This window comes from Triticum urartu, chromosome 2, assembly GCF_003073215.2.
Source record: "Triticum urartu cultivar G1812 chromosome 2, Tu2.1, whole genome shotgun sequence".
Classification (NCBI taxonomy): domain Eukaryota; kingdom Viridiplantae; phylum Streptophyta; class Magnoliopsida; order Poales; family Poaceae; genus Triticum; species Triticum urartu.
The window spans coordinates 717,482,797-717,495,870 of record NC_053023.1 but is presented as its reverse complement, the minus strand read 5'-3'; the positions used below and the strand labels follow the sequence as shown (position 1 = coordinate 717,495,870).

At 47.4% G+C, this 13,074-nt stretch overlaps 1 protein-coding gene and 1 pseudogene across 1 annotated transcript; one reads left to right on the top strand and one right to left on the bottom strand.

Moving 5' to 3' along the window:
* The first annotated feature begins 7,278 nt into the window (after window positions 1–7,278).
* On the top strand, window positions 7,279–10,196 carry LOC125538145 (annotated as a pseudogene).
* A 147-nt stretch (window positions 10,197–10,343) lies between these two features.
* Window positions 10,344–12,294, bottom strand: LOC125540085 (uncharacterized protein At2g39795, mitochondrial-like). The gene is made up of 2 exons (XM_048703663.1): window positions 11,680–12,294; window positions 10,344–10,694 (listed from the first exon to the last, which is right to left on the bottom strand). The coding sequence occupies exons 1-2, from the start codon at window positions 12,195–12,197 to the stop codon at window positions 10,535–10,537; spliced, it is 678 nt and encodes a 225-aa protein (XP_048559620.1). The 5' UTR covers window positions 12,198–12,294; the 3' UTR covers window positions 10,344–10,534.
* Between the last annotated feature and the right edge of the window lie 780 nt (window positions 12,295–13,074).

Sequence of the window (13,074 nt, the reverse complement as noted above, 5' to 3'; positions counted from 1 at the left end):
CGGAACCTGTGTGCAAGCGTCCTTACAAGCTCGAACCTGAAGAGTTGAAGGAGCTGAAGAAGCAACTCGATGAGCAAGAAAGAATGGGTCTTATCCGGCCTAGTTCCTCTCCGTGGGGTTCTGGTGTTCTTTTTGTGAAGAAGAAGGATGGAACGGACCGACTTTGTGTTGATTACCGTCCAGTGAACAAGAAGACCATCAAGAACAAATACCCACTTCCCAACATCAATGAGCTGTTCGAACAACTCAAAGGTGCTCAAGTATTCTCCAAGCTTGATCTCCGTATGGGTTATCACCAGATTCGCATTTGTGAAGAAGATATTCCCAAGACAGCATTCAGAACAAGCTTTGGTTCATATGAATACACTGTCATGTCTTTTGGCCTTGCCAACGCTCCTCCGACGTTCTCTCGCATGATGAACTTCATCTTTAATGCCTACACCAATGACTTCGTTTTGGTCTATCTCGACGACATTCTGGTTTTCTCGAAGAACAAGGAAGATCATGCCAAGCACTTGCGTTTGGTTCTTGATAAGTTCAGAGAACATCAGTTCTACGCCAAGTTCTCCAAGTGTGAATTTTGGCTCGATGAGGTTCTTTATCTTGGTCATATCATCTCTGCCAAGGGCATTGCCGTGAATCCTGAGAAGGTGTCTGCAATTGTGAATTGGGAACCTCCTCAGAATGTGAAGCAACTCCGCAGTTTTCTCGGTCTCGCAAGCTATTGCCGAAGATTCGTTAAAAACTTTTCTAAGATCGCGAAGCCTCTCTCTAATCTTCTTCAGAAGCACGTCAAGTACGTTTGGTCTCCGGAGTGTGATATTGCTTTCAACACTTTGAAAGAGAAATTGATCACTGCTCCAGTTCTGACTCCACCTGATGAATCCAAACCGTACGAGGTCTTTTGTGATGCCTCTCTCCAAGGTCTTGGCGCAGTATTGATGCAAGAGAAGAAAGTTGTTGCTTATACATCTCGCCAGTTGAAGCCTAATGAGAAGAACTACCCCACTCATGATCTCGAGTTGGCGGCAGTTGTGCATGCTCTTTTGACTTGGAGACATCTTCTATTGGGAAGAAAAGTGGACATTTTCACTGATCACAAGAGTCTCAAGTACATCTTCACTCAGCCTAATCTCAACCTCGGGCAAACTCGATGGGTCGAAATGATTCAAGAGTATAATCCGAGTATCGAGTATACTCTAGGCAAGGCCAATGTGATTGCTGACGCTTTGAGCAGAAAGGCCTACTGCAACAGTCTGATTCTCAAGCCTTATCAACCCGAGCTTTGTGAAGCTTTCCGCAAACTTAATCTGCAAGTTGTTCCTCAAGGTTTCCTCGCCAACCTTCAAGTCTCTCCTACCTTAGAGGACCAGATTCGCCAAGCCCAGCTTCTTGATGCTATGGTGAAAAAGGTGAAGATTGGGATTGCCAAGAGTCAGTTCAAGTACAAGTGCTACCGCCTTGATGACAAGGACACTCTCTTCTTCGAGGATTGAATTGTTGTACCCAAAGGTGAACTTCGTAAAGTGATCATGAACGAGGCTCACAATTCTCTCCTCTCCATCCACCCTGGGAGCACGAAGATGTATCAGGACCTTAAGCAAGCTTATTGGTGGACTCGAATGAAGCGCGAGATCGCTCAATTCGTGAATAAATGTGATGTCTGCAGAAGAGTGAAGGCAGAACACCAAAGGCCAGCAGGTCTCCTCCAACCTCTTGCCATTTCAGAATGGAAGTTTGACCACATTGAAATGGACTTTGTGACTGGGTTTCCAAAGTCCAAGCGTGGCAATGATGCTATATTCGTTGTCATCGACAAACTCACCAAAGTGGCTCACTTTCTGCCTATCAAAGAGTCGATCACTGCAGCTTATTGGCGGAACTCTATACCTCTCGCATTGTCTCTCTGCACGGTATTCCTCAAGTGATATCTTCAGACCATGGCAGCATCTTTACCTCGAAGTTTTGGGATTCTTTTCAGAAGGCCATGTGCACTAACATCCGCTTCAGCACTGCTTTCCATCCTCAAACAAGCGGTCAAGTCAAGCGTGTCAACCAAATTCTTGAACATATGCTCAGGGCTTGTGTGATCTCCTTCGGCATGAAGTGGGAGGATTGTCTTCCTTATGCTGAATTCTCCTACAACAATAGTTTTCAAGCAAGTTCGGGCAAGGCCCCTTTTGAAATTCTGTATGGCAGGAAGTGCCGTACCCCTCTCAACTGGTCTGAAACCGGTGAACATCAGCTTTTGGGTAATGACTTAATCACAGAAGCAGAAGAAATGTGCAAAGTCATTCGCGATAACCTCAAAGCAGCCCAATCCCGCCAGAAGAGCTACTATGATAGTAAGCACCGTGATTTGGCTTTCGAGATCGGAGATCATGTTTACCTCCGCGTCTCTCCTATGAAAGGTACTCGCCGCTTCGGTATCAAAGGGAAGCTTGCCCCTAGATACGTGGGACCTTTCAAGATTGTCAGCAAGAGAGGCGACCTCGCCTATCAACTCGAGCTTCCTTCAAACTTTGCAAATGTTCATGACGTGTTCCATGTCTCTCAGCTTCGAAAGTGCTTCAAGACTCCTGACTGCACAGTCAACTTCGAGGACATTGAGCTCCAAGAAGATCTCTCTTATCGTGAGCACCCAGTTGCTATTCTTGAAGAGACTGAACGCAAGACTCGCAACAAGTCAATCAAATTTCTCAAAGTCAAGTGGTCACACCATTCCGACCGTGAAGCTACCTGGGAACGCGAGGATCACCTCCGTTCTGAGTACCCGGAGTTCTTTCAGTCCTAGATCTCAGGACGAGATCTTTTCGTAGTGGTGGAGTGTTTTGTAACACCCCGGATGTAACTTTCCCAATTTGTACTCCAACTCTTGCCGTTTCCGGCGTCAAGTTATATTTATTTCCTCAGGTTCGGGTATTTGTCTCCGTGTGTTGTTTCTTTGTCATGCATCTCATATCATGTCATCGTGTGCATTGCATTTGCATACGTGTTCATCTCATGCATTCGAGCATTTTCCCCGTTGTCCGTTTTGCATTCCGGCGCTTCGTTCTCCTCCGATGGCCATTTCTAACTTTCTTTCGTGTGTGGGGATTAAACTTTTCCGGATTAGACCGAGACTTGCCAAGCGACCTTGGTTACTACCGGTAGACCGCTGTCAAGTTTCGTGTCATTTGGACTTCGTTTGATACTCCAACGGTTAACCGAGGGACCAAAAAGGCCTCGTGTGTGTTGCAGCCCAACACCCCTCCAATTTGGCCAAAACCCCAGCAAACTCTGCTCCATGTCCTAGAAGCGTTCGATCACGATCGCGTGGCCGAAAACCGCACCTCATTTGGACTCTCCTAACTCCACTTATGCCTATAAATAGCCCCCCGTTTTTCGGATCTCTCCTCCCCCACGAAACCCTAAAAATTCCCTCGTGTCGGCCGGACGTGTCCGACCCGGCCGGACAACTCGCGCCGCCGCCGCCGACCAATCCAGCGCCGCCACGTGTCGCCCTCCGCCGCCAACAGCCGCCGGCCCGCGGAGCCCAAGTCGGGCCCCGCGCGACCCGATCCGCCCGCCGCCTCCTACCTCGTCCGTCGCCGCCCTCTCCAGCGCCGGTGGCCGGCGCCGCCACGGGTCACTACCGCGCCACCGCGGGCGACCTCGCCGCCGCCAACTCCGGCCGCCGCCGCCCTCGCCTCTCCGCCGCCTCGCCGCTGCCGCCCGGGCGCCGCGCCGCCCCGGCCATCCTCTCCCTCGCCGGCGACTTCCCCCGTCTCCGGCCGGCGAACCTCGACTTCCGTGCTCCGGTGGTGAATAGTGTTCCGGCGTTCCTCGTAAAGCGTGCACGATCAGATCTGGATATGAGAAACCCTAAGGGTTGACTTTTCTCCTCCCCCTTAATTTTTATGCGATCTTTTACCTGCTATAACTTTGCATCCGTAGCTCCGTTTTGGACATATAGTATATCAAAATGTTCGCTCTAGACGAGTACATAATTTAATTCCATTGCATCATTTTCATTTGAGTTCATCTTGATGCCCGAAATTCTGTTAGAAGAGGGCTTCGTGAGTTAATTGTCAGATCTGCTAGTTCATCTTAGACTTTTGTCATTTTTGCCATGATTATTATGTGCATGATATGCCTGTGAGTCCTTCATATGTTTTGTTAAGGATTTTCTCTTCTTTCCAGAGGTGCAACCCATGCATTTTTAGGATGTGTGTGGTGACTTGTACAAGCTTGCAAAGTGAGGCACCCGGGAAATCTGTTTTCAGAGACTTAGTTGTTTTCACTAAGTCTGGGATTATTTAGTTCATGATGCCATATGTTCAGCTTGTTTCCTAGTGATCCGTGCCTCTTTCGAGGATGATCAGTAAAGGAGTTTTGTTAATCATGTTATGCTCTATCCATCCATGTCTTTACTTGCAATTTTGGAGCACCCTAGCTTGAGTCAATTGAGCTCTACTTTTGCTTCATGGTGAATCTGGGCAGATCGTCAACTAGTTTGCGATTTTGCCGATGTTATTGTAGTTGATCCGTGCATGCTATGCCATTGTTCTTACCATGTCTACCTTATATTTTGTGCCTTATTAATGTATGTATGCTTTTCTTGCCATGCCTTGCACCATGGTGAGTGCATCGAGCTCGTTTACATGCCTTCGTGAGTTATATTTCAGCATGTCTCAGTTTTCACAAAGTCTAAAACTGATTGTGTTTTAGCAATGTTCGTGTGCTTGTTAGTATATTTTGTGAACCTTTTGGCCCCAGGTCACTTTGGGTCTTTTGTTAAGCTTGTGAGTAGCTCCATGCCATGTTCTTCTTTGTCTTAATCAGGTCATATATCATGTTGTTTTGCTGCTCCGAAGAGAGCTTCGTGATCTGAAATTTCAGACAAGTGTTAATTTCACTAAGTCTGGAATCTGTTTTGTATTTGCGTTTTTGCCATGCTTGTTTGAACCTCATAATGGATGAATTTGCCGTGGCTCAGTGCTAGTATTTTGTTAAGCATCTTGTGTCATGTGTTTGGTGGCTGTAGCATGTTCATCTCATTGCATTTAGATGCCTACTTGCTGTAAATCGCAGACCGGTGTCAATTTTGAATCGCTTGCCATTTCCAAACCGTAACTCCGATTCCGATGATCTTTATATCGTTTTCAAGCGATTTCATCTCATCTTTCCAGTGGAACCCTTGGAATTCCAAGTTGAGGCCAGCTTCATGTATTTCCTGTCATATCTTACTTTTTTGCATCCCGCATCGCCTCCCGCATAGCATATCATCATTGCATCATGTCGTTTGATCCTTGCACGTGGTTGATTGTATCCTTGTTTCTTGTTTGTCTTGTTTGGGTAGAGCCGGGAGACGAGTTCGCTACCGAGGAACCCGTTGAGTTTGCTTGTGAGGATCCAGTCAACTCTGACAACTGTGCAGGCAAGATGATCATACCCTCGAAATCACTACTATCTTTGCTATGCTAGTTTGCTCGCTCTTTGCTATGCCAATGCTACGATGCCTACATTTTGCTTGTCAGCCTCCCAATTGCCATGTCAAACCTCTAACCCACCTTGTCCTAGCAAACCGTTGATTGGCTATGTTACCGCTTTGCTCAGCCCCTCTTATAGCGTTGCTAGTTGCAGGTGAAGATTGGAGGCCGTTCCTTGTTGAAACATTTATTTACTTGTTGGGATATCATTATATTGCTATGTTATCTTAATGCCATTATATTGCTATGTTATCTTAATGCCTCTATATACTTGGTAAAGGGTGGAAGGCTCGGCCTCTCGCCTAGTGTTTTGTTCCACTCTTGCCGCCCTAGTTTCCGTCATATCGGTGTTATGTTCCCGGATTTTGCGTTCCTTACGCGGTTGGGTTATAATGGGAACCCCTTGATATTTCGCCTTGATTAAAGCTTTTCCAGCAATGCCCAACCTTGGTTTTACCATTTGCCACCTAGCCTTTTCTTTCCCTTGGGTTCTGCAGACTCAAGGGTCATCTTATTCCCCCCCCCCCGGGGCCAGTGCTCCTCTGAGTGTTGGTCCACCTGTCAGCTGCCGGTGGCCACCAGGGGCAACTCTAGGCTGGCCTACCCGTACCTAAGACAATCTGAGTGTGCCCTGAGAAAGAGATATGTGCAGATCCTATCGGGATTTGTCGGCACATTCGGGCGGTGTTGCTGGTCTTGTTTTAACCTGTCGAAGTGTCTTGAGTTACCGAGATACCGAGTCTGATCGGAACGTCTTGGGAGGAGGTCTATTCCTTCGTTGACCGTGAGAGCTTGTCATGGGCTAAGTTGGGACTCCCCTGCAGGGATTGAACTTTCGAAAGCCGTGCCCGCGGTTATGGACAGATGGGAATTTGTTAATGTCCGGTTGTAGATAACTTGAACCTTAATTAATTAAAATGAATCAACCGAGTGTGTTACCGTGATGGCCTCTTCTCGGCGGAGTCCGGGAAGTGGACACGGTGTTGGAGTAATGCTTGCGCAGGTTGTTCTCTAGCTTCTCGCTCGTGCTTTGCCTCCTCTTCTCGCTCTCTTCTGCGTATAAGTTAGCCACCACATATGCTAGTCGCTTGCTGCAACTCCACATATATATTTGCCTATCCTTCCTATAAGCTTAAATAGTCTTGATCGCGAGGGTGCGAGATTGCTGAGTCCCTGTGGCTCACAGATTACTATAAATCCAGATGCAGGTCCAGGTGATTCCGCTCCAGGTGACGAGTACGAGCTCAAGTCGGAGTTCGACGAAGACTCTCAGCGATACTATGTTTCTTTTCCCGATGATCAGTAGTGGTGCCCAGTTGGGGTGATTGGGACCGTGTCGCATGTTGGGTTATCTTCTATTTTGGCGCCGTAGTCGGGCCATGAGTGTTTGGATGATGTATGTTATTTATGTACTTTGACGTGACGTGGCGAGTGTAAGCCAACTATGTTCTCCCCTTATTATTCATGTTACATGGGATGTTGTGAAGATTGCCTAACTTGCGACATATGCCTTCAATGCGATTATGTCTCTAAGTCGTGCCTCGACATGTGGGAGCTATAGTTGCATCAAGGGTGTTACAAATCAATACCCCCTATCCTGATGAACTGTGATAATCAAACTGTGATCGTCAAAATAATCAGTTCGAAGGACAATATGAAGTCCTCAAGGCATATGAAGAGAAGACTGAAATCTGTCAGAAAATTGAGGAACTCCGGAGTTATTACGTTGGATTATATCCAAACGTCGAAAAATTTGGCAGTTCCCTTCACAAAGGGTCTATCACGTAATGTGATAGATAATGCATCGATGGAGATGGGTCTGAGACCCACCGCGTGAGTTGTCCATAGTGGTAACCCACTATGTGATCAGAGATCCCATGAAGTAGAAGTGGGAGACAAGTTGTTGGTCAGCTGGGAGGAGAGTATCCCTATATTACCTATCTCACTCCATGAAGATGCAATACTCTCCTGATCTGCATGGCAGGTTGATACTTATCTTAATGTGTTCCAAGTGGCTTATTCGGGTAAGCAGAGATGTTGTCCTGCAGAACATCTTCTGAGGAACACACTTATATGAATTTGACTGTTAACGTCGCAGTCCGTGAGAATTGGGTGTTCTCTAATAAATTCATGAAAAGGCCCTGTAGTATGACGTATACGCTCCACCCGCGGGGAAGCCTTGCGACAGCCCAGTATCGGTCAAGAATTTGTGTGAAACTAGTCTCGCAGAAAACTTGTAGTTCAAGGTATAGTCCACTATTTAAGTTATGATTTAGTGTAGTATAAATCTCTAAATGGAAGTTCAACTTCACAGTCTCCATTAAGCACCGGTATATAAACAATGTTTTAGAACTAAATGATGAGATGTGCCAATGAGACTTTGTGGGGGAATTGTTGGAATTTTGCTAGTAGGCCTTTGGCCCAAAGCCCAACTAAAATTCTGAAATTCTCTTGGTCCATTCATGCACACATGTGAGTTCAGTGAGTGAGACTAAAGTTTAGTCCCACCCCGGAAGTTGAGAGAGAGTTGCACCTCTTTATAAGGTGAGCTCTTCTACCACTTGTATTAGCATGAGAGGAGGAGACCTACACGCGCGCTCCTCCTCCTCACTCGCCTCGCCACGCCTCGTCACGACGCGCCACGGGTTGCGGGATTGCGCCGCCAAGCAAGTCTTCTCCATCCCTTCTTTCGGCGTGCACCGGAAGAAGGGACAGCAGGCCTCCAGAACCCCGCCTCTCGTGATCCTGTACGGGAGAGGGGCGATCAGGTTTTTGGGGAGCGCACTCGCGCGACTGCTGGCAGCGACGACTTCGCGAACGACGACTTCTTCCCCGACCTTGGCAAGCTCATCCTTGACGACATGGGCGACAACGTCAACGCCGGCGTTGCTGCTCCCGCTGCACCGTATGTGATTTTATCCTTCCTGTTCGAGATCGTGGTAGAATTCACGTTTCTAGTATGTGCCCTAGATATGATCTGTTCATCTACTATACTAGTTCGCATGATTAGTTTAATCTCTACTATTGCTGTCATGATCTATTTTTTATTTATTCGGATTAAATCTCGTAGTAATTTGCTCATATTTCCAACAGGGAAGACGTGCCTGGAGCGGCAGTTCACGTCCAGGAAGTTCGTAGAGGTGCACGATCTCACCATCGGCGTTGAGTTCGGCAGCCGCGCCATCAACGTGGACGACAAGCCAATACAGCTTGACATATGGGACACGGTGCGTGCAGGCTATTTACCCTAACTTCCTATGTTGTCTGGCTTCTGTTGCTTGCCACTAGGTGTCATGATCTGGGAGGAAGAAAAAAAAATCTGCGAGGAAGAAGATTGCTGCTGTCCTAGTGTCACAGTTGATCCCTCCTCTTAATTTGTACTCCCTCCGTATCAAAATCTATGACGTTTTTGCAGTTCAATTACTAAAAAAACATCTTATATTTTGAGACAGAGGTAGTATTACTTAGAAATTTACACTACAACACAGTAAATATATTGTTTATTCGAATTGTAAAGACTAGTTGTGACACTATTTAATTCAAACATAATGCTTATGACGTTCTTAAGCAGCATAATATCCATCTCATATTGTTGTATATATCTTGACTTTGCAGGCTGGCCACGAAGCATTCGTACCTATTACTAAACAATTCTATGGCACCGCTGCTTGTATCATTCTGGTTTATGACATCACAAGGTACCTGAATTGGTTTTCAATATATCTGCCTATGGTGCTAACTTCGTCCATCGATCGTTCTTACACTTCATCACTTACCTTCTCTACTTCAGGAGGGAGACTTTTGATCATATTGCTGTATTGCTTGAACGAGCAAGAGAGCTATCGAGAGCCGGCGTAACGTTGGCGCTGATCGGAAACAAATGCGATCTGTCTCACATGCGCGCGGTCAGCTATGAGGAAGGGCGAGAGTTCGCCGAGAGGCACGATCTCGTGTTTATAGAGAGGCCTCTGCAAAAACCACACAAAATGTTGATGAGGTAATTTTGATCCCCTATAAATCACACCTCCTTTAGATTAATTTTACATCATTATGTCATGTAGGCATTCATTCCGACGGCTGAAAGAATATACAAGAAAGTCCAAGATGGCGTCCTCGACTTACCTGAAAAGGTCAGTTTAAGTGCTTGCCTTGTCCAATATGCAGGCAAGGCAAAAGACTGGCTATCAACTGGTTGGCACCCAACTTACTTTGCCAGTCTCTCGAAACTTGGCAGTCTTTGGAGTCGTCAAATCTTGGCATGCCATTATGCTGGATAGCCAATTTTTGGCACAAAATGGGTCAATGGAAGTAGATGAAGCTGAGAAATCCTGATGATCGGTTTATGCAGAACGATCCTTTTGAACTTGCTAACTTAGTGTGTGGTGTATACAACTATAACTATACTGTACCAAGATGAAATTCAAGTTGTGTGCACTGCTTTTGCTATGAACCCATCAGTTGCTTGTGTTACCTAAACCTCTGAAAACGGAAAAATCATACGCTGAAAGGGCTGAAGGCATGGATTTTAATGCTAGATCTCTGTATGGCTAGCTGTTTGTACCCTATCCTGGGAGACAACAGGATTGGTACTGTAAGGAACTCCATCAATCCTGCTTCCAGGGACGGTTCCTGCATCTATATGGCAAAGCTGTGTATACCGTATTCTACGAGACAACAGGATTGTGCAGTACATACTGTGTAAGGAACTCCATCAATCCTGCTTGACAGTCCCTACATATTGTGCGTGTCGACAGTGCAATATAAGTACCCCTTATTAGCCGCAGCCGTGCAATGTACTTACTTGCTCACGCAAATAAGTACTGGTGGCTAGGCTCGCAGTAACTTGGTTCGTCCGAATATATGCACCCGTGATAACACAACACATTCAATACCTGGAAATTCTGTTGACATCCAGTGTTTCAAAGATGATCTTCCCTGGATCACATTGTGCACGTTGCATCTGAAAGAGTAAGGACTTGCTGTCACAACATCCCAATCCGTTTGTGTAACCTTCGTAAAACACCAACTACCCATCTAACTGAAAAGTGCCTAGAAAATGGCGTCTACTTCTTGAGATAACACTCGATGTTTTTCAGCCACCCTACAAGCTCTGTCTGCTCCTTGTTTTCCATGTAAGTGTGCAGGAATGCTGCTAGCTCATCATTCACCCCTCTCTGCTCCAGGTAATCACGCACTGCAGTTTGCATCTCCTCATCTAACTCCCTGCTAATTGGAATGACCAGCAAGGCAAAAAGCATATTAACATCCCATAATGCCAAGAAGGAAGCGCAACTCAAAAGAGATCGTAATGTTAAATGCTATACTGTATGTGGAAATTCAAAGAAACAGTCCTGGGTTTTAACCAAAATAGCACCAGTAGCAAACGAGGAATATAAGATCCTTTTGCAATAATAATTTGTATCAAAATGAATGATGAGGAGCCAGCATTGTCATTCAGCTGCTAATGTATCAGAAATTTGCAACTGCTACATTACAACTAGTGCTAGATTACACCACTTTCTTGAACCAGAAATGCATACTGCTCTCTTGGTTGAATGTAAGGAGCCAGCATTGTCTTTCTTCAGGGGTTTTGGAGCAATTCAACTCGTGCAAGCGACATGCATTATTCATCCAGAAACAAATTTGATCTGATTTCCCTTAACACAGAACTGAAATTGGAGGAAAGTTCCATCCATACCCGCCAAGCCCGAGCATTTCATCTATCACATGATTACTTTTCCAGTCCGATAGTCACCACTAGTGTGGGTAAACAGGGAGCATGCTTGTATATGTTTTTGCACTTAAAAATTCTTTGACAAAATAACATATGTAAATGTTTGATGCTATGTGCATTGGATTGTGTGTGTGCAAAATTGTTCATTTCGCTGGCCTGTGCAAAAAGAATTAAGCCTGGTAAACAAAAAGTTGTTATATTACCCCTTCACAATTGTGATTGTTCATTGTTTGGCAGGACAACAAACTACAATTATGCACAAGAGGTCCGGGAGCCAGAAATCCTGGTCGAGTTTCTTTATAAATCATTGGTGCACTGCTAACCATACAAAAGTAGCATTGCAAGAACATGAATAATTTTTTGATTTTAACAACTCAAGCACTCTAAATACGACTGTAAATAGTAGTGTCAATATGACTACGCAATGCAATATATTTTCGTTAAAAATCTAGCACGAGGTTGAGTCAGGGTCACCTGAACTGTCGGCCCATGTATTGCTGCTCCGGCGCTGGCCCGCTGAGGCGGACGGGGAAGACCCTCTCCACGTCCATCTCCTCGGGCCAGGCAGAGCACTCGAACTTGAGCGCAAAGTCAGGCCGCGCGGGCTTGGTGACCTCGACGTGGACGCTGATGTGCATCCTGTCCTGTGGCCCGCCGTCCTCGGCGACCACGCCGGAGCGGGTGGGCGCCACGGCGCCGTCGACCATCGAGGCATCCACCCTGACCTCCTCCTCCTCCCCCTGCTCCCCGAACGCGCGGCGCAGGCGCACCCACTGCTCGCCGGGACGGTCGTCGACGGCGAACGGCGCGGCGGAGGGCGGCAGCGGCGGCGCGGGCTCGGGGCTGCAGGAGGAGATCTCGGAGCGGATGGAGCGGAGGAGGCGGTCGAGGAAGACCGAGCGGCGCATGTCGGACATGTACGGCCGCGAAGGGACGAGGCGGGGGGCGACCGCCTGGAGGCGGGGCCGGAGGTGGAGCAGCCGCCGGGCCATGGTGCCGGAGGTGGACGGACGGCGGCCGCCGGCGTGCCTCGGGTTTTGGGAAGGGTTTCGGAGAAAGACGGCGCCCCTTGGGGCGAAGCCGGCCGGGGCAATGATGGAAAGAAAGCGCCGTGGGCCGGAGATGCGTGAGACTATGGGCCTTCCTTTTCCCCGGCAGCTTGCAGCCCAGCTTCGCAGGAGCGCGGGCCATCCTTTGACGGGCCGGGTAACTGGGCTTCGCTTGGCTGTTTTCCTCAGAAAACCAAATCTTCACATGATTCTCAAAAAAAATAAAAAATCTTCACATGGCTGTGTAGAAAAACAAACTTATCATAGAGAGAAACTTCTGTATGGCTAGCTGTTTGTACCGTATGCTGCGAGACAAGAGGACGGGGTACAGTAAGGAACGCCATGAATCCTGCTCCGAGGGACGGCCGGGCATCTGCACGACAAGCTGCGTGCGCCGTGTTCAACGAGGCGAAGACGATCGCGGGGTACAGTAAGGAAGAACTCGCACCAATCACTCTTCTATTGCACTGTCCCTGCATTTGTGCGCGTCGACAGTGCAATAGAAGCAAGGACTCGAGCTCCACTCCCTCTGTCCGGAATTACTTGTCGTGAAAATGAATGTATCTACTTACGACTTGCGACTAGTCACGTAAATAAACCCACTGAGAGAGGCAACCGCTCTTGGTAGAGTACTGGCCCGTAGGCCGTAGCTACGCTCGCAGTAACTTGCGTTGGCTCGTCCGAAGATGCTTCCCTGATACTCCACCGACGGCGTCGTTTCAATTCAAAGGGTATCGTTATAAGATCACATCGTACGTGCGCGCTGCGTGCTTGCGTCTCTTCTGAGAGGGCAGAGGAGAGGCCTGCTGTGACAACATCC